Source organism: Pezoporus wallicus, unplaced genomic scaffold (assembly GCF_028554395.1).
Source record: "Pezoporus wallicus isolate ANWC-B61680 ecotype Strahan unplaced genomic scaffold, APGP_CSIRO_Pwel_v1 contig_8803, whole genome shotgun sequence".
Taxonomy (NCBI): Eukaryota; Metazoa; Chordata; class Aves; order Psittaciformes; family Psittacidae; genus Pezoporus; species Pezoporus wallicus.
In genome coordinates, this window is record NW_026635049.1 from 572,399 (window position 1) to 593,499 (window position 21,101).

The following is a 21,101-nucleotide window of genomic DNA, read 5'->3' on the forward strand; positions in this document are numbered from 1 at the left end:
TTTACATTCTGTTATAGGTCACTGCTCACACACTGAGTGGCATAGGGTCAAGAACCCATAGGAAAGGAGCTGTGCCTCCTTCCGTGATGCCTCTGCTTACAATTACACTTGGAGACCTGTCAGTTCGTTTTCAGTCCAATTAATACTTGTCATATTGACTTACATCGGTTCCTCTTCCTCCATCAAAATATCATGAGAGACAAGATCAGATGTCTCATTAACTCAAGGTTTACTCTACCAGCGCTACTACTTGAAACCATGACATTCAGGAAAGCGTCTGGTTAACTCGACAAAGCCTACTTTTCATAATGTTACAGTAGCTTCCTGAAATGTTTTATTAGTGAGGCCTCTTACCTACATTATTTTGCTTGGCATTACTGTCAGCGTGACAGAGACACACCACATTTGCTCCAGCAAAGGCCATGCTTTCACTCCCATCCCCAGATGGGCTCAGCCTTCAACTGAGTCTTTTGTAGGGCCCTCTTATTGCAAAATGTGATACCCCTACCATCTCTTCTGCAGGCAGGCTTGTGCCTGTTTGTGAGCACTTCAACAGGACACAAGTATTAAAGAGGCAGATCTGAAAAGGGAAACTGTGGAGTCAGCATAATGAGAAGGGGTAGGCAGCTTCTGGTTGCTTAATGAGATGAATTAAATGTTTTGGAAGCCTGTAAGCAACTTCCTTTCAAAACCGTGCAACAGCACTTCTCTACAGCAAGGGTCTACCCAAACCCACCAGCAGTTCCTGCTTCTTAGGTATCCTTGATCCCAGAGCATCAAGCAGTGTCTGTCATTAACTTCTTAGGAGAGAAACAGCTGCCACAGATCTAATCTGGCCTCTTCTCTATCAGCTGCTCACTGTGAGAGGCCAGGCCAAGTGTCCTGTGTGCTCCAACCACTGCAGCTCAGGGACAGGGCTCCAAATGAACCATGCTCAGGGTTATTCTGCCCAATGCTGCAGAGTCCTTTGTGTCTGGGATGTAAAATCCAGTGGCCCCACAGCTTCCTGCACTGCATCCTGCACCGGGGCATCTCTGGGCAGAGCTCAAAGATGTTCTCCAAACCCCACGTTTGTTCTGACGTTTCCTTTGAGGGCTCAGTGCTGCTGGGTGTGAACACTGACACCCACGAGAGGAGTGACACCGAGCAGAGTCTGTCTCCGCCCAGACAGAGAGAAAAGAGCTTCAGGTGGTTCTGACACCTGGAATGGGAGTGGGAGAATCTCTGTTGTGAGCAGTACAGCACTGCAGGGTCTGCTCAATCGTAGCCTCATGCAATTGTGCCCTTTCTTAGCGTGCAACAATTTGTTGTTGGCTTTTGGTGCTGCTCCTCTTAGGAGAGGCAATGGAACAAGGATTACGAGACTGCTGCAGATCGATCCGCATTGGGAAGATCCTGATACAGAGCGACGAGGAGACGCAGAGAGCCAAAGTGTACTACGCCAAGTTCCCACCAGACATCTACAGGAGAAAGGTTCTGCTCATGTACCCGATACTCAGTGAGTGTCTGTTTCGTGCAGTTCGACGCATCCGGACAGGGAGGACGTGGAATTGAAAGGGAAATTGCCAAATTTCAGGGGCTTTGATTAGGTTTTTCCCTTGGTTTAGGTGCCATAGCAGGGAATTGGTCAGGCTGTGCCAGAATACGTGTTAGCCAGCCTGCACCAGCATGAATGCAGAGCAGATCACCTGGGCACGCCTGTGTTTGTGAGAAAGGCTGCAGCATTAAGACTTGCTATCAATTTAACTTCTTAATATGTGCCATGAGAAAAGACTCAAACCGTATTTTTCTCATGCTGTTAAAAGACATTTTTGGATTAGTATTAGAATCCTAGAAGTAAATTACTTTAGAATTAAATACAGTTAATACTACCAAAAAACCCATAATCTGGTAAGTGTGGTGAGGAGTTCGTCAGGATGAAGTAACTTTTCCAGGGTAAGATTTAATTCTGGTTCTACACATGGAGCTCTTAATTGCTATTTTACTATTTTAGATGAGCTTTCTTGCCTCGGGGCTTTAATCAAATCCACTGACTTCAGTGCTCAAACCCAGCAGAGCTGTTTCAGAGCAGGGAGGAAGTTCCTTCTTCAGGATACCAAAGCCTTCTACAGTTAATACATGCAGAGGCGATAGTTCTGCAGGGGGAAAGGACGGTGTTGTCATTCAGTCACGCCCCAGTATGAGCACGGATGTCCTTGGGTGGCTGAGGACAAGTTCTCCAACAAGGGGAGAGGGGAGATATTAAACAGATCATTGTTTCCCCTTTCAGGTACTGGCAATACTGTCATTGAGGCTGTCAAAGTTCTTGTAGAACATGGCGTACAACCAAGCGTCATTATCCTGCTCAGCCTGTTCTCTGCACCTCATGGCAAGTTGGGGCTTTCGCCCTCTCTTGAAAGGTGCCAAATTTATCATCCAGGAATTCCCTTTTTAATGACGGATATTCATCCTGTTCTACCAACACACTCTGGACGGAAGTATGTTAGAACAGACTGACCCCCTCGGAATAAACAAATGTGACCCCATGACATTACCAGAGTTTCTTCCGACGTTTTATTATTGTGGAGTTGAATCAGGGTATGTTTAAAAATCTTTTTAACCAAAGGGGAAATACTTGCCTTAGGTTGGCTCTGGACAGCTCCAGCCTGAACATCGAATCAGGTATAATAACAAAGCACTCCATCATTACAAAGTCAAGCATTAATGCTAGGGTTGTTTAAACTGCTGCACTCTCTGCTTTAGCTTGTTTATTCTTTCATAGCCTGAAGTTTTGGGCTGCCTTGAAGAACAAAGACACGTTGTGTCTTCAGCTGACACTGTGCTCCTGGACACGCACCTTTCACTGCAGCTCTGTCCTCAGCCTGACCCAAGGGATGCAGAGGAACCTGCCTGACCGTGCCGTGCACAGGAATGTAGCACACATGGTGCAAGCACTAGGCACAGTGTAAGGATCTAGCCTTTAGGTCAGCAGAAGAAGCCAAAATGGAGCTGGATCAGTCACTCAGACATGTGGGTTGCCAACATGTTCTTCTGCCTCATTTTTACACCACATTTGTATTTGTTTCCTGGTTCATTCTGAAGCTTTCAAACCCCGATGTGTGACTGTTGATGTGAAGCAGTTCTGAAGCTCTCAAACTATTTATTGTTTCTACCTGGACCAAGTGAGACGGAGCTGCTGTTAAGGAAGGAGAAAATCAGCCATAACCAATTGCAAATAATGTTTCTAAGTCACTTGGAAACCTTTAAAGCTGTTTCTAACTCTGAGCAGGAGAGCTGTGTTATCATAAAGACATCTGCTTTAATAAGACAAAAACGGATCCTCTACTACCTGCTGAGCAGTGCTGCAGCCAGCAGGCAGGGATGCTGCCTGCACATCTTCTAGGCAGCTCTTGTGCTGCTGCTGCCTGGCAGAGACACAGCACTGGAACAATGACATGGCCGTGACCAGAACCAAATCCAGCCAGGGCACAAGAACCTGCTCAGATAATCCACATGGCTTCAGACACAGCTCATACTCCTACCTTAAAATCGCACTTCAGCTGACAGAATGAAACGGGAGGTCACCAGATCATCTTCCTGTTTCTGTATACGAGGAACTGAGTTTTAAAAGGCACAAATGGCACCTCTGTGGGTGTTAAATTCCTACACATTTCCTACTGTGTTTAGCTGCCATCCTCCTCTCACCAGCCCCCTCCAGAACATGTTTTGCTGGCAATGAGGTGATTATTTTTACTGCACCTTTCATCAAACACAGCTTAGGGTACTCCATGAAATTAACATTAGAAATGCAGGTTTAGATGGGTAAGACTGAGGCACTGGTACGGGCTGCCCAATCAAATTGTGAATGCCCCATCCCTGGCAGTGCTCAAGGCCAGGCTGGACAGAGCCTTGGGTGACATGGTTTAGTGCCCATGGCAGGGGGTTGGAACTAGATGATGTTAAGGTCCTTTCCAACCCTATTCTATGATTCTATGATTGAAGAAGACCAGTGAAGCTGGTGAAGGGTCTGGAGAACAAATCTTACAAAGAGGGGCTGAGGGAACTGAGGTGTTCAGCTGGAGAAGAGGCTCAAGGGAGACCTTACTGCTCTTTACAACTGCCTAAAGGAGGCTGTAGTGTGGTGGGTGTCGGTCCCTTCTCCCAGGTATCGCTATATAAGAGGGAATGGCCTCTATATTCCTTGCAAAATAAACTTTTCAGGCTTTAAGATGGGAGCTCTCAGAACTCTGTGGGAATCCCTTCCATCCTCTATGGGAGACAAGTCTGAAGAGCCGCAACCTTTCCCTCTCCTCAAACTAGCACTGATACCCAATACGGCACAAGCCCCCTTGGGTTCAAAGCTGAGACTGGAGGGTTTTTTTATCTCCTGTTTCTATGTACTTTCAGCCAGTTTTCTTCCCACTGTGTGTTTCCAGTTCCTGACCTCTTTTCTCTGCCGGGATGCCATTAAGGAGATGTTCTGTCCCTGGAGGTATCACAGATGCCATTTGGAGTTTCAGTGGCAAGAGGAACTGCAGGAAAATTTAACTTAAGAACCAGCCTTAGAGAACATGTGTAGTCCAGTGTTAATTCAGTGTCTTATGGAAAACAGGAGTATCTCGCCCTTTATACAGCCTGGCAGTTGGCTTGAATACACAACACACACTTCAGCAGCAGAGACCACCACAACACGGTTACAGGGCAAGGAAAGCGTCCCCACCAACTCACTGCCGCTTTTCAACTCGTCCTTCACAAGCGTTGCCCACCCCGGCCCTGATCGCTGGCCCCTCTGCCCACCACACACTGAGGTGACATGAAATGGTCCCGACACTGCCAGGCCCTGCTGCTGTGGCAAACCAGGCCCCAGTGTTGTTGCGCTCTAACGGGACCCGCCGAGGGCCGAGACGCTCCGCACCTCCTCGGGGCAGCGGGAGCCTGCGGAGGCTCCCATCAACCACTCCCCGCAGCCCTCGGCCTGCACCCCTCGCCAAAATGGCGGCGGCTCGGAGCCCGCTGTACCCCGCCATCCTCCTCCTCCCCTCACTGGGCCGCGCTGCTCCTCCCCCTTCCTTCCCCCTCCCCACCCCACCCCACTCCACCCATCCCGCAGGGGGCGGCGACGCCTGCGCAGACGCGCGTATGCCTTCACTTCCGTTTGGCCGGCGGCCGCTTCCGGCCCCCCGTTCCTTGGTAACAATGGAGCAGAAAATGGCCGCCTGAGAGGGGAGGGAGGGCGACGTTGCGGCTGTTCGGGGACGGACGGAACGGGGCGAGCTGGGACTGAGCCCGCTGAGGAGCGGGGAGAGCAGCGGAACGAGCGCTGGGGAGGCGGCGGCGGGCGGCGGCTGCGGGCGGTGAGTAGTGAGGCCCAAGGGGAACTCTCAAAATGGCCCGGAGGAGGGAGAGGCCCAGGCCCAGGGGAGGCGGCGGCGGCGGCTGCGGCCCCCGCCTGGAGCCGGGAGTGGGGGGGGAGCCGGGGGTTGTGGGGTCCCTCTGCCCCTGCTCTGGGTCCTCGCCATGCGGGCTGCGGGGTCCCGGGCAGCGCAGGGCGGTTCCTGGCTCCGCTGGGCTCGGGAGGCCGAAGCCGCCCCGCGGCAGAGGCGGAGCGGGTGCCGTGATAGAGCTGGCGGCGGTGATGGCGGTCTGGGCGCGGGTGTGCCCGGGGCACTGCGGGGATCCTCGGCCCCGTCTCCCCGGGATGTGCCGGGCTTTGTCACCCTGGGCGCTTTTTCCCGTTCTCCCGGGGTGTGTGGCAGGGCCTCCCGGCGGAGCGGGGCGAACCTCTTCCTCCATTTGGAGCTGGAGGAGGGTTTGCGCTCCCTCTCCGGGAGGGCTGCTGGGCCCCTCGCTCTCTAGGCATCTGGTTGGGCTGGAGGAGGAACTGAAATTAGCCCCTTTTCGGAGGGGTAGGGTGCTTGGGGGAATTATAGGCACTGTCTTGGGCCTCGCTATACGACTTAGTGCCTACTTAAAGAGTTGTAGCTCTTCAGGGTGGTGTTTTCAGGCTATTCCCTTGAGTTGAGACGAGAAGTCTTCTCGTGGGACACGGGCAAGAGGAACACTTGGCATGTTGTGTTGTGAGGGTCGTGATCAGCTTGGAACCTGTTAAAACCCGTGATGTTTGCTATCCCTGCCCTACGAGTTTCTCTCCAGTTAATCACGTCATCTTTGCTCTGTCATCTTAGTTTCCTGTGCAAGTTGTTCCTTCCCTTTTTAATAGTTTGTTGACAGTTAAGGTTTCTGTTTACTGTGTTTTCAAAATTGTCAGGTCCAGCTAGATATACATACTATTCCATCTTCAGTGATTTACTTTACTAGATGAGCAATATCTGGTTGTATATAATAGTGCATGTATATATAATGTTGCTATTAAGGTTTGTTATGTTTTTTATTTTAGTGTGTAATAGAAGAACCTGACAAAAGGTGTCACAGCAACAGATACAGGGTTGGTTTTTTGTTTCACCATTTTTCAGGAAGATAGAGTCTATACAGAGAAGCTTGTAAGCTAGAATTCAGACTCAATTGTACCCAGCAGTACCATCACAGAGCTCGTTTATTTTCCCTGTTCGTATGAGCAGATCTGGTTAGTTTCTATTTGAAAATGGTTGTCAGAATGCTAAAGAAGCTCTGACACCAGTTTGTCCCTGAATTTCAATTGCAGTGATTTGTCAAGCCTTTTCTTTTTACTTTTTTCTTTAACTAAACAGTTGGCTGTTTCTTGTGCACTTAATTATCATAATTGGAAATCAGAAGCTTAGTTTTGTTGTAGTGGTCCACTGTAGCAGTTAAGCAGACTGTATTCCCTCCACAGGTTTACCAGTTTGGAATTAAAGGAATTATAGCTTGGAATTATGGCTTGCCTGCTCCTAACAAGAGCAAGCACACCATATGTTATAAAATTAAGGGTTTCTTGTTATGTTAGACCACTAAAGCTCAACAACTACAGTGTTCTCTTCATCAGCAATTCTGACTACATGAATGTTTGTCACTGAAGTAACCACACCAGCATTTTTCAAGCGTGTAGTGGTTGTCATCTGTATCATATTTATTTTCCCTATTCCTGAATTCACAGACATGCCCAAATGTACTGGAAAGCAGTGTTACAAGTTCTGGAATCTCCATTGTGTGTCTTTTTCTTTTTCCTTTCCCTCCTCATTTTGCACTGGTATTTTTAGGGGGATTGAGAGTGTGATTCTTAATTTGAAATGGTTTCAAAACACCCATATATTAATGTATCTGCCTAGCTTGTTCCTTTATTTCTCTTCTCTATGGGAATATAGCAAAATAAATTCCTTAATCTTAGTAGAATGCTTGTAGTTGCAGTGGAAGTGGTATACTACTTTTTTTACAGCCATAACATAGTGTTATAACTTCATATACTTGAGTCTAAAGATTGTGCTTAAGTCCAATTTAATACAGCTTAACGTGTTACTGGACTGTTCTGATTTGTTTTTGTGGAGAACTCAGTTTCCATATATTAAAACTTTGAAATCCCCAAACCCAAATTATCGGCTGTTTATCTAAGGTTTTGCAATTTAATCTCAGCCTTGAGTACTTACCATCTCTTGAGCTTGCAGAAATGAACCTTGGAAGGGATGAACCCAAACATGACTGCCTCCTTCTTCAAGATAATTTTATGATGGCCTTGTGCATCTCAAACAATACTTCTAAACAGTGTAGCAGCTTCAGAAGTTAGTCAGAAGCTTCAGATGGTGAGCAGGTATAGCCAGAAGCATTGCAGAGACTTGACTTAGCTTTTGCATGGGTTCCTGGCTGCAGTTAAGATCATAAGAAGCACACAAGCCTGTGTCTCCTTCAAACTGTTTAGCTTTACATTAATGAGGTATGTGTTAACTTTTTGCTGATGTGCAGTATTTAAGCTCAGCTTTTTACTCAGGGAGGTCTGCAGTCATATGGTCTCATAAAACCATCTAACAATAAATGAATATGGAAAAGTCAGCTCACATTTTCTCTTAATTTAGTAACTTAAAAACATTTTGCTTGGAGCACTCTCAATTTCAATATGCAAGATGTGTGTGCACGTAGTCATGTTAAAATGCTTGAGCTTGCCTGCCTTGGTATATCATCAGAAATGGAATTTGAAGCTTCAGATACTTTAATTCAAATAAATTTTTGCTTAATTTGATTTTCTGCTCCTCTATTGGGCACTAGACCTCAACAACCAAAATCCATGTATCGGAATTCCTGTGTGGGTTGTGGTTGTAATGATTGTCAATGTTTTATCAGCATTTTGCTTTCAGTAGTAGCTGTATTAGCAGCACTGTTGTGGAGATGGTGAGATTTGGCAGTAAATTTAAAAGTGCGGGTTTCTTTTCTAATTGAAACTCAGTTATGGTTGGCTCAGTGCTTTCACTAACCAGAAGTTCTGTTTCTTCAGAAATCAGAGCAGTACATGCTGGTCATTGTATAGTTTTGTGGGTACAGCTTCCTTTGGTATCGATCTTGTTTATACCACTGGCTTTCAGTATCAACACTGGTTACTTGCGTGCTCCATTACTTCTTCCTTTGAGCTTCAGAGTGGCCCTTCTGCTTGCTGACCTAGCAGGAAGCTGACTTCTGGTGGAAAAGAGCATCATTTTGTGAGACTCCACTCCTGGAAACTTGCTACATCTTGTGTACACACTAAGCAGATTATCTGAATTTAAAGGCAGTAGGTATCTTAATTTTTTCAACTTGCATATGAAAAAATGTTGGTTTAGTAAGTGCAGATGCTAACGTGAAGCCCTGCGTTCTGGCAGTTCTTAGTGCATTTATTTTCAGAGCTCCGTCTTCATTCCACATGGGCTCAGTGTTCTGGGATTGCTAAGCTTTACCCTTTCATACAGAAGATAAATTTGGAAGACTGTAATGAGTTTCTTTGGTTTATAACTAGGTCTTTTTGAGTTGGGAATTTATACAGTAAGTTTCCTTCTGTGCCTTAGATACTGTGGGACTGTTGGAGAGTGCTGGGATTCTGTACTCCTGGTTTCTTCACTTTCTGGCTTCTCAGGAGTTCACAGTACATCCAAGAGTGTTTCTCTTAATTTCAGCAGTTGGTTCCCTTGAAATGTTTTCCTTCCTTTTTTATTCTGTGGAGTTTTCTGCAACTGTTCTGCAAAAGTATTCAACTGCTTTCTATTGTTTAAAATGTATTTTCAGAATGATATTTCGTTTTAGGGCTTTCCCTTTGAAACATACTTGGGGTAGTGAAATAGCTGAGTCCATGTTTAACACTCCTTGCTAAGATGGCATTTAAATTCTGTAGCAGCTTACATGGAACACTATATAGAAGACAATTTCCTTCTAGCTTTTCAAAAGTGCTACATATTCCATGATATTTTTTGAGGCAAAGAGGACATAGTTCTTGAGTGTTTAAAATATAGTAGAAATCTAGTTAAGAGTGTAGATACTGCTCATCTGAGTGTCAATACAAAGCAAGAACAGCAGGAAAAGAAAGAGTGTATCCAAAACTCAGAAAACTAGAAAAGTTTGTTACTTGTTACTGTTTTGAAGATGTAGGTGAGTAAATTGTACCTGTGTTGTCAAAGTCATTGCTGTGCTCACAAAAGGAAACTTGTGCACCTGTACAGAAATTAAAAATCAACAAACCAAACTTGACATAATGAAGCTCCATGTATAATGCAAATACTTCACTGTTTCATTTCACTGGTTTATGGAATCTTTTTCCTTTAATGACGTGGTTCACTGACAGTCAGGTTTTCCTCCTGCTTTTGAGCTTGCAGACTTGAATGATGAAATATTTAAGATGAAAATGTAGTTTCTGTAATGTCTTTCTGCTAGCTTTGAGTATTGAGGAACTGGATGTTGACTGACATGAAAACTATTTTTCAACTTGTAGTTCTTCTAGGATAACCTAGTAGTTATGAGGTGGGGTGGCTCTGATGAACACTGCACATGCAGCTGGTTCTGTTTAAGCATAGAGAACCCAACGTAACAGAACTGCCTGTCCTGGCTGCTGTTCTGATGTCATTTGAGAAATGGAATTGGAGAGAGTGCTGGGGCTGGTCCTGCCAAATGGGATGGTATGTTAGAGCTGTTGAAGTCAGAGTTCATGGAAAGTGCTTCAAACAGACAGCTGTGTTGTACTTCTGCTGTAGAGCTAAAATGTCTTTGAGTTATGTTCAGTGAAAGCAGGGAAGGGGAAAAAATAGTTAATCTGCAACAACCCAAACCAGAAAATAAGTATTTCTGGCTTCCACTCCTGAGTCACTTCTTGTAGTCAAAGGGTTTGATAATTTCGGCAGACTGGAAGTAGGCAAGGTGCTCTACCGGTTTAAGTACCTAATTATGATGAAGTTATGAATCATAAATGAGAAATTAGCCTTCTGCTGAACACATCTATGAAACACTCATATTGCCCTCATCTTTTTTGTTTATGCAAAGGTAACTATGTTGCTGAAACAGGAGGTGATTCAGGAAGCATTTCTAACATACAGCACGCTACAAATTCTCACGTAACGTTGGAATACCAGTAACACCTAAATGGGGAGTTCTAGAGGAAGTTACAGACAGCACATGAGCGTTAGAGTTGTTTCTGCCATTTAATTCAGTGCCTTTATCCTTGTTAGAATTTGAGTCTTGCCCCATAAATCTCATGATGGTTTCTAACTTCTAGGTATTGCTTTTTCTAATTTCTAGGTATTGCTTTTCTGTTTAACGGTGCAGATGAGGGATTTTTGAGTTTGACACATCTGGTAAGTGTTACCTAGTTAGTTTAATGAGAGTTTTAATGTTACATGTAATTTTTGTTTTAATTCAAAAAATCAGGAGTGCAGGCTAAAGCAGTGTCTTGGTGTTTGATAGAGATAACTGATAGCAGGAAATATTACACATTTTTGAAGGAGGAAGAGCTAGTGATTTATCACTGTGCCTCATGGTCCATTAGTACTTTTCCTGGGAAGAATTCTGCAGTATGGAGATACGCTGTTATTGTTGAAGCTAAATGGGTAGCATAAGTAAGTTACCACTGCTTGCTGTCCCACTAGGTTGGTTTTAAGCTGTAGTAAATTCCTGATGGGTTGGATTTAGTTTACACATGACTTGGCATAAGGGAAATTATAAAATACTTATTGTACTTTATTGAAGGAATAAGTAGTAGTTTATTGAAGGAATATCTAGTACTCTTAAATTTTTCCTCTCCAAATGAGCACAGTATTACTTCCTTTTGAATAAAAGAATGTAACAAACAGTATGTTTTGTGGGCTTACTGGTTTAGCTCCTGCAGTCTCTAGCAGCAGTGGAGAGACATTTGGTCATTTGTGCTCTGAAATCTCTGAGATTGTTAATGCATAAATGCAGGGAAGATACTTTGCTGACTTTTGGAAGGATGGGAACACCAGTTAAGAATTCACTGTAGTTAATGTGGATATTCAGCTGGTGAAGAATATTCCCTGTCTCCTTTTTATTTTATAGAAGAAAATTATTTATTCTAGTTGTAATTCACTTGTTTTGTGCAACCTTTAGGCAGTCCCCCCTGTTTTTCCATAAAGAGGTTTTCATCACCTGATATCCCAGCTGAAGTCGGCAGTAATCAGCAGATCTGGACTTCCTGCTCATAGACATGACCTTCCCCACCCTTTGTCAACTCGCTGCTGACAAGGAAGGACAGTAAAGAAGGAAATTGTGAATCTTTTAACTTGGCTAAGAACAAAGTCTTCCTCTGAGTTGAACTAAACCCCTAGGAGAAGCAGAGTTGAAGCGTACCTGCTTATTAGATAATCAAATGTTGGTTGCTTTGTTGTAAGGTAATAGTATACTTGTTGGGTTTCCCTGTGTTACTGTAGTTGGCTTCCTTAAGACGGTCTTAATCTTCTGCCGTGTATGAGCTGAGAGCAGACTCCTGAGTGAGGGCCATGTTATTTCACAGTACTGTACCATGCTGAAGTAGGAAGGAGGTGATACAGTAACTGCCACCATGGAGATCCTGTGCTACAGCCAGATGGGATCTATGGAGTCATGCTGAGGCAGTAGTAGTCTAAATATTCTAGTAAGTTCAGTCTGGTAGAGCTCTGCAGTGGTGTGAGGTGTGAAGCTTAAAAAGGACAATGTGGACAATGAGCTAAGTGGACAGTGAAAAGACAGAAGGTAGCAGAAGCCTTGGGGTAGATTGCTGTCAATAGTAAGTTAGGGAGAAGGTGCTGATGCACATATATGTGTTTCTGTATTTCCATTGTGTAAATATCCTGTATAGATTCATGGCGTTCCTAGGACATTGAAACTAAACAGCATGGAATTGGGGTATGGTGGGGGAGTGTAATCTATTACAGAAGCTTGCAAAAGGAAAACACGGTGAGTTTGTCACTAGTAAAAATAGTCCTAATGTAAATTAAATTCTTAATCCAAGATCCTACTTGTGCAGCTTTTTTCTTAGCGATAGCATCTTTTCAGTCTTGACCAAGAGCTGATTTTATGGTTCAGGGAGGAAGAGCTGAGATGATGGAGGAGAGAAGAGGAGCAAACTTTTAAATCAGTAAGACTGACTTACTCTGAGCATTTCCTAAAGCATCACCTATTAGAGTGTACATCGCTCTGGGGGTAAAGAAGATATTTATTTCTCCACGCACACATACTTCACTTGTTCTGAAGCTTCTTTAGAAACTCCTATTTTCCATGACCAGGAATGGTGCCCCTTAATTTTCTGAAATGGAATAGGTAAATGTATTTGAGTTCAGTAGGCATTACATAGTTAAGGTGCCTGCAAGCACTGGAATTTGCAGTTAAAAGGAAAATTTCAAAGCATAAGCAGTAAACAAATGTCATGCTTTGTGTGCATAGTGCGGTTTTTCTTTCTTAAAAGCTGTTGTAGAGTTAGTCTAATGCTTACAAATATGTTAATACTGCCATCTTTATGAAGACATTCTATGTCTTTAGAAGTCAGTAAATACCAAGGTGGCAGTCACTTGGAGGAAGATATTTTACACAACTTTATGCTGCTTCCATCCCTTAGCATCTTAATACATTCCCTTATTTTCTTAATCTTACTGTCAGCTTTTTTTTATTGTTGTCCTAAAAAAGGGAATGCTGGTTAGTTTTGATGTGTATCCCTGGAGAACTTCTACATCTTTCAAGGCTTCAGTTTGGATGAGAGGCTCATTCTACTTACGGCTTTATTCAGCTGTTTCCTTTAAAAGCAGCTGTCTGTGTTTCTGGTGTCTTCTTGGAATGACTATGTCTTTAAATGAAGTTACTTGGAATCATAATTCTGTTACAGAAAGCTTGTAAAAAGTTGTTTGAGTTTCAAGCCAAGCTATGTTCTCATTAGAAATACGTCTGAGATTTGAAGGGCATACAGATTTCATCACTGAGCCCAGTCAGAGCTGAACATACCTGCTGAAACCATTGCACAACTTCCACTGTGAGAGGGTTCATTTATCAGCCTATTTGACAGCATGTCACATGCGAGTCTTCAGGCAGGCCGTGACATCTTCAGATTGCACTAGAGATTTAGAAATGCAGAGAAAGCCGATAGGCTTCCAGTTTAAACAGTAGTAACCCTAGAGATCGCTGCTGCTTACTGATAAAAAGGTCAGAAATAAGCCTAATTGGTAAAATGACAGAAATTCACAGAACCAAGTAACACCGGTAGCCTTGCAAACTGTATTACTGAGTGGCAATAGGTCACTTATGCTGTAGTGTGACTAACTTAAAAGTGAGTTCTACTGTGTCAGAATTGAAGACAGGGTTGGAGCAGCTATTTTATAATTTACATGTCTGCAATAATGAGATGCCCCATCCTCTGGAATTCTTGTACTGTTGCACACTGAGGTTTTCAGTGCACTTTAATTTTCTCAATAGCAGCTGAAATAAAGTGCCCCTGGAGAGCGTGTGGTGCTGCTTTTCCGTGGAGAAGCACTAATGTAAACTGTGGGCAGTCTTGACTTGACAGCTGTGCTGACAAACCCAAAAAAGATGCTTTTTGCACTAGACAGATGTCGAAGTGTTGGAAATGTTCCAGTGAGAAACAGAAAAGCTTTATTCTTCCAGTATTTTTGTGTCACATGAAGTATGGTTTAAATGAAAGGAATGTTTTCTGATGGGGAACATTATTGCAGAGCTTTTTAGCATGCAGAGGATTAGCTTGCTAATCGCCTCTCTGAGTAACTAGATTCTACCAGTTGTAGGGGAAAATTCTTGATGTTGTGAATAGCGAGGCGTAGTGATTAAGGAAACTAGTTATTATTTTAACTCATTTGATATATTTGCATAGTGCAACTAGTGTCAGAATGTCTCCTGCTTTGCATGTCTTTTGTTAGAATATTTATCAAATATCGACATGTCATTCATCAATAATTTTTTGGAGACATTGTCAAGTATCTCATGCAAATGAAAACCAAGGAGGATACGATTATAATTAAAAATATGGAATACAGAAGACAGCTCTTTATATTGGGAGTTGTATCTGGTGTAAGCTGTGGAGTTTTGTCCTGAAAATTTTAGTTAGCAGTATTAATAATTCAGTAAATGCTGAAAATGCAAGCAGATTCTTCTCCTGACTTAAAACTATAAAGTTGGTTTTACAAGCCCTTTTCCTTTTTTGAGGAAAAGAATAGGACACGTGATGTTTCGGAGCATCTTCATCTTCTGTATTTGAATTCTTCATAAACCCCTTCATTCTGTTAAAATTCACTTGGATGGTGACGAGGGTGTTTGTTGTAGCAGGTAGGAAGAAGCAATAAATGTATAATCCCGTGCTCTTTTAGAGGGTACAATCAAGGATGGCTTATGCCTTGTATTGGTATGGCACTGTAAGGCGTGCTTTGGGAGGCAATTGCAGTGTTAGGAATATTGTATGCTAAAAAGCAGTGTCATGGACAGCAAGTCAACTAAGTAAATGTAAGATGGACTAAGGGTTATGGCTGATGATATTCCATGCGTTCATATTTCCTGCTTTATTGATGGGCATAGATTTTGTTTGTAATTCGTTAAGAGGTTTATGCTTGGAGAATGATTTCACTTTTGATCCCTTGCAGTTATGCATCTCATCTTAACTGAAGCTTCATTAATAACCTACTTCTCCCCCCAGTTTAAGGATAACAATGAAGATTGTAGCACAGAGTAAACATGCCAGAATTCCATGCCAGTATTTCACTACACTGGATAAAGGGCTTGTTTTGTCCTTTTTAGGTACTCTTCCACTCATCAAGATGGAAAGCTCAGATTCCAGTGATAAAGGGAATATCGATCAATCGGAAGCACAACGTCAGAGGCAGCTGGATCGGTTAGATCGAGAAGAAGCTTTCTATCAGTTTGTAAACAACCTGAGTGAAGAGGACTACAGGCTTATGAGAGACAACAATTTGCTAGGAACACCAGGTAGGTAATGCTTCTGTGTGTACGTTTGCAAGGATTGCTTGTAGGTGATTTGTGTCATTTTTTCCTGAAACTGTTTCACCCATTTAGTTTGTGTGCTGCAGTTGTGTTCCATGGTAGGAAGTGAAGCAGCTTCTTGCTGATTTGTGCATATTCAAATTTGAGTGGTCCCCTGACTATTGGAGGGGTAGTCAGGATGATGTGGGTTCATCAGATATGAAAGCCTAGGGTTTACACGACTTGGTGGGAGCACCCAGAGTTATTCCAGTTGTGAACCCTTAGACATTTTTGATTGAAAAGTAATCTCCCATAAGCATCTATATAAAAGTTTTGTGCTGGTGAGTTAAGAGTTTGTAACTAGGGTAAGTAGTCTAATACAAGATTCTGCATGGCCATTTTAATGTCAGTTTTCAATTGACTTTAAATTGACTCTTTATAGGATGATACCCAGTTCAAACCAGTTCTCATTTAAAACGTTGCTTGAACTAACCTAAACTTTTTTCATGCTTGTGAAGGTGTTATTTTAAGTATTTTACTCTGGACAGCCATTTAATTGGTATAGGATGACAACAATTGCTAACAAGTTGTAGAGGTTACAGAACCAGAAAGCACATCTGTCTTGAATAGGTGAAACTGTTGGATCTTTCCACTTCAGCAAAACTTACTTGGGACAGTCATGCTGAAGTGTCGGAACTTCCCCTTAGCAACCTGCTTGGCAATCTAATTATGGCAGGATTTAATTAGACAAAAAGACAAGCAGTGGCTTGTACCTTCTTTAGAAGCTTTTGATAATGCTTGCCATACATATGATTTGGAAATATTTTTGGAAAATTTTGCTTATTTTCTAAGGTGAAATTACTGAAGAAGAGTTGCTGAGAAGGCTACACCAAGTTAAAGAAGGTCCGCCACAGCAAAACAGTGATGAGAATAGAGGTATATACAGTATTTGTGAAAACTCTTAACTTTAGCACCCCATACGGACCTTAACTTGAGTGCAGGAGTGGAACAAGTTAAGCCTAGGCAGGTGCAAGGTGAGCTTTGGTCTGGAACTAAGTGAACGTTATGTCTGATACGTGCTGCAGAGGTTAGTCTGGGACAGATTTCACTCGTAATGCATCTGTTACTGGTATCAAGATTAAGTTTGATTTAGGTTTGGTTTTGTTTTCTTTTAGTTTTTCTCTTTTGTTTTCAAAGGTTGTCTTCCTGTGTGCTCCCTTCTGGGATGCTCGCTGGCAGTCCTTCTCTTTTTAGTCACCATTCTTCCCTTCCAAAGATGGTACATTGCTTTTATCCCCTTCTATAGAGATTGGTGGAGGACGCTTGGAGCTTACCACTGGGGTTCATTCTTTGGTGAGATAGATTTGCTATAAAGCTATTCTTCAAGTGAAGGGTCAAGATAAACTTTAATTGTCTGTTTAGGGGTTGATAGATCATCCAATTGTCTGGAAAGGAAAACACAAAATATTGATGTGTTAAGACACCTGAAATGTGACTTTCCATTCATTGAATGATAGATAGTGTGTTATTTTGATGACTTGTTTGCTAAGTGATGGCTGCAGCCTATCTGTACTTACTAGAAAAATGTCCACTCCTGCTCCCTTAAAAGAGCTCTGGTAGCTAAGAATTGTAATGCTGCGTGTGAAGCCACAATAGCACTTGATAGGATTAAGCACTTCTAAATTGTCACTTGTTAAACTAAGCAATTATGTTCTTGGAAAAGATCGCTCCAAAATTAGCTCAGTACTCTAATGTTGGTAGTTCCCTGTCTTTTTCACAGGTGCAGAGTCCGCAGAAGATGTTTCAAATGGAGATTCTATAATAGACTGGCTTAATTCAGTCCGACAGACTGGAAATACAACAAGAAGTGGGCAACGAGGAAACCAGTCTTGGAGAGCAGTGAGCCGGACTAACCCCAATAGTGGTGACTTCAGATTCAGCTTGGAAATAAATGTCAACCGTAATAATGGGAACACAAATCCAGAAACTGAGAATGAGCCATCTGTAGAGCCTTCCAGTGGGGAGGATTTGGAAAACAGCCAAAGTGACTCTGAAATTCCAAGGTCCGAATCACCATCTGTAAGGCAGCCTGGATCAGAAAGGAGCACTTCAGAGGAGCCAACAACTGAGGAAGCTTCCCCTCCTAGAGGGCAGAGGAGAGCAAGAAGTAGGAGTCCAGAACAGCGGAGAACACGGGCTAGGACTGATAGAAGTAGGTCACCTATTAATCCAGTTAGTGAGACTCCTCGCAGGTCTCATCACAATACATCATCTCAAACACTTGACCACTCCTCAGTGAATGAAGTCGAGGGAAGCTCTAGAACTAGGCAGCATGTGACTTTAAGGCAGCATACAGTGGGGACTGAGATGCCAAGTGAAAATGCAGTTCTGTTTTCAACCCCTGAAACAAGACCTGTTCCTCAAGCAGCAGGCTCTTCAGAAACTAACGGTACCAGTGAGTCTGCAGCTCCTGGGCAGAGGCCTCCTACCATAGTGCTTGATCTTCAGGTGAGAAGAGTTCGTCCAGGAGAGTACCGGCAAAGAGACAGCATAGCCAACAGAACTCGGTCCAGGTCCCAGACACCCAACAACACCGTCACCTACGAAAGTGAACGGGGAGGGTTTAGGCGCACGTTTTCACGTTCAGAAAGGGCTGGAGTGAGAACTTATGTCAGTACCATTAGGATTCCAATCCGTAGGATCTTAAATACAGGCTTGAGCGAGACTACATCAGTTGCTATTCAAACTATGCTAAGGCAGATAATGACAGGCTTTGGAGAGCTGAGTTACTTTATGTATAGTGATAGTGATGCAGACCCTAGTGGCCCAACTCCAAATCAGAATGTGGATGCTTCTGAGCCACAGAATGGAGGTGGTGGTACTTCAGGCAATGAAAGTACAGATGTTAGCTCAGGAGAGGTGTATGAAGGTGGCAATGAAGGTGGTTCAACATCTGGTGCCAGGCGGGAAGGTCGGAATACGAGGGGTTCGGTCACGTTTGAAGAAAGTGGTTCTCTACCATTCCTTAGCCTAGCACAGTTTTTCCTACTAAATGAAGATGACGATGACCAACCAAGAGGACTCACCAAAGAACAAATTGACAACCTAGCAATGAGGAATTTTGGTGAGAGCGATGCTCTGAAAACCTGTAGTGTGTGTATTACCGAGTACACGGAAGGCAACAAGCTCCGGAAGCTGCCTTGTTCGCACGAATATCACGTCCACTGCATTGATCGCTGGTTATCAGAGAATTCCACTTGTCCCATTTGTCGCAGAGCAGTCTTAGCTTCTGGTAACAGAGAGAGTGTTGTCTAAATGAGATCTGGATTTATGGCCAAGCAGCTAGTGTGATAGTGATGGGCAAAGAAGTCACTTCCTTTATGGCCACTTTTTGAGTGGTACCTCAATGTATAGTAATGACTTGGAGTGAATCTTCCCTCATGAAAGCATTTTCTCTGGATTCAAGCTTTTAAAATTGGAAAGTTTCTTTAATTAGAGTTTTCGAGATTTAGTCAGTTTGGGTGTTAAATTTCACTTGTCCAAAGGCATCTACTCACTTAAACATACTTTTTTTTCTTTGTGAAGAGTATTAAGTTCTTTCTCTCGCCCAGCCCCTGCCATCCCAGTCCAATAAACGTTATGTCCTCAAGATTGTGCTTATGAGGAGCTCTTTGAGAAGTCATCCCAGCTAAACGTACTTGAGTCAAGGAGGAGTTTTTGCAAGAAATCCAACTCTCTGAAAGAATAATGTGAACTTAATTGCACACTTGAACCTACTTTTAAGTTTCATCCTGGGTTGATATTGGACATGTCTGTGTAAATAACACTAATGTTAGTTAGCCCTTTCCCCATCACTATGACACGCTGTAGGATGAGCTGTTAGCTTAACTGGGATATTTATCTTGTTGTGGAAATATAAGAATTGCCTATGCTTGTTTAAATAAAGAAGAAAAAAAAAAATCTGTTTTAAAATTGTAAAGCTTTTTTGTAGAAGCTCAGTACTTTTCCAATGCACTGTTGTACTAACGCATTAAGAATTAAAATTGTACCATGTTTAGAAATCAAGAATGCTTTTCATACAAAACCCACCACACAGAGAGCAAACTAAATACAAGAGAGCTGCTTTTGTAACTGTGTACCTGTCAAGAGCAGTGCATATCTGTACTATTTATGTGAACAGCTACTGTAATATAAACCCAGTTGAATTAGACATCTTAATTGCATTAAAAAAATGGAAATTAAATGTTACAATTGCAGTGTTTTGGCTTGGTAATGCCACCAAAAAGGAGACTATTCTAGGGGCTGGTTATTTCTTGGTATGGTTGCTAATACATGATAATACAAACCAGTATGTACCAGTTCATTCAATGAGGTTTATGCTTAATTTTCTATCAGCTTTTACTTCCAATTTTTGAGGCAACTCTCTGCAACTATTCAGCAAATAAGTATTGATAGGTTTCGTTTTTTTTTCTTCCCAAACACTTTTGATTATATTGGCAACCTCTGCATCTGTTGAGTGAACATGCTGATGCATCCAGTGTTAGTAGCCTGTGACTTGAGTGCCACAGGAAAATAGCTGAAGTATTAACTGGAAACCATTATCAGAGTTAGATTAAATTTGAAAATAATTGATTATGGGATTACACTTAACTGTGTAGCCAGGTCTAAGAATATCAAACTCTTCATGCTCCTATTGGACAGATTAAAAGCGGATTAATTTACTTTTTAAATGGTGTGTGACATTGAAATGGAGAATTGGAGAATGTGCCTCAGCTCATCTGTGTCAGGGAAAAGATCCTTCACCCTCAATGATCAGTTTTGTTTTATTCTGTAATGATTATTTCCTGGCTTTCACATGTGACAGGGAAAGCAGTATGTATCTGGACTCCAGGGCAGTAGTTGCTGAGGGATATGGACTGCTCTTGCTGGCTCTGTGGGAAATGTTGCTTGTTCCTCACATGATAAAACCAAAGCTGGCTTATCTCTTTTTTCTTTTCCTAATTAAAACACATGTTTGGTGTTTTACAGTGGTGGTTGCATAAACTGTAGTCTCTGCTCGAAGCCATTTGAACATCTCATCAGCTAGTTAATGATTCCACAACGTCCCAAAATTCCAAAGTTTTCCTACGTGTGCATTTTGTGGTGCTTGGTTCAGTGGGAAACCCTGACTGGCTCTTGAGCTTGCTTTCCTCCTGGTGGGGCTTCCTGGGTGCATTCTTCTTGAACAGATGAATCAATAAGCTTGTGGGTTTTGCATTTTTCCCTCTTGACATGCATCACTGTATAATTGGAAATGAGCTGTTTCAGGTGCTGGTCTCTCTATGCCAAAATTTCCTCAACAAAATAACACTTCTGAATTTCTTCTAGTAGCCTTCACGCTGCAAATACATACACTATCAGTTGCAGTTTCCAGTAGCTTTACTGACTACGGAGCATAGAATTAGAAGGAAAAACCCCTCTTTATGTGAATACCATATTAGATTTCAAAAGCCTGATGTACATCTCTGAGGACTAATGCTGGTGACCAGAGAGGAGCCCGCTAGTGCAAATCAATGTGAAGCACGGCTGTGATACCTATCATTCAACATAGCTTTCTTTTTAACGTTCCGAGTTTCCAGTAACTGTTCACATTGGTCGAATCAACTTTACAGTTTTGTTATAGCTTAATAGTGGCATGCCTTAACATTTTATCTTTCTGTAACAATAGCAACTAATAAAATATTGGAGGTTTCCCAAATGGTACCAAGAACAAATAATTTAATCTCAGGTCAGGAGACCTTGAGTGTTCTCAATGT

At 42.7% G+C, this 21,101-nt stretch overlaps 2 protein-coding genes across 6 annotated transcripts; both read left to right on the forward strand.

Moving 5' to 3' along the window:
• Window positions 1-1,236: 1,236 nt before the first annotated feature.
• On the forward strand, window positions 1,237-2,660 carry LOC130594624 (uracil phosphoribosyltransferase homolog). 2 transcript variants are annotated; one of them, XM_057400625.1, is made up of 2 exons: window positions 1,237-1,498; window positions 2,270-2,660. In XM_057400625.1, exons 1-2 carry the CDS (start codon window positions 1,345-1,347, stop codon window positions 2,494-2,496), a joined length of 381 nt encoding a protein of 126 aa, XP_057256608.1. In that variant the 5' UTR covers window positions 1,237-1,344; the 3' UTR covers window positions 2,497-2,660. The 2 variants fall into 2 exon arrangements, with proteins under 2 accessions (XP_057256608.1, XP_057256617.1); XM_057400634.1 differs by lacking the exon at window positions 2,270-2,660 and adding an exon at window positions 1,994-2,141.
• Window positions 2,661-5,146: 2,486 nt separating this feature from the next.
• Window positions 5,147-19,591, forward strand: RLIM (ring finger protein, LIM domain interacting). Of its 4 annotated transcripts, none has more exons than XM_057400588.1 (4): window positions 5,148-5,333; window positions 15,124-15,312; window positions 16,159-16,242; window positions 17,087-19,591. In XM_057400588.1, the coding sequence occupies exons 2-4, from the start codon at window positions 15,144-15,146 to the stop codon at window positions 18,619-18,621; spliced, it is 1,788 nt and encodes a 595-aa protein (XP_057256571.1). In that variant the 5' UTR covers window positions 5,148-5,333; window positions 15,124-15,143; the 3' UTR covers window positions 18,622-19,591. The 4 variants fall into 4 exon arrangements, with proteins under 4 accessions (XP_057256594.1, XP_057256571.1, XP_057256579.1 ...); XM_057400596.1 differs by lacking the exon at window positions 5,148-5,333 and adding an exon at window positions 10,676-10,694; XM_057400606.1 differs by lacking the exon at window positions 5,148-5,333 and adding an exon at window positions 12,305-12,469.
• Window positions 19,592-21,101: the final 1,510 nt, after the last annotated feature.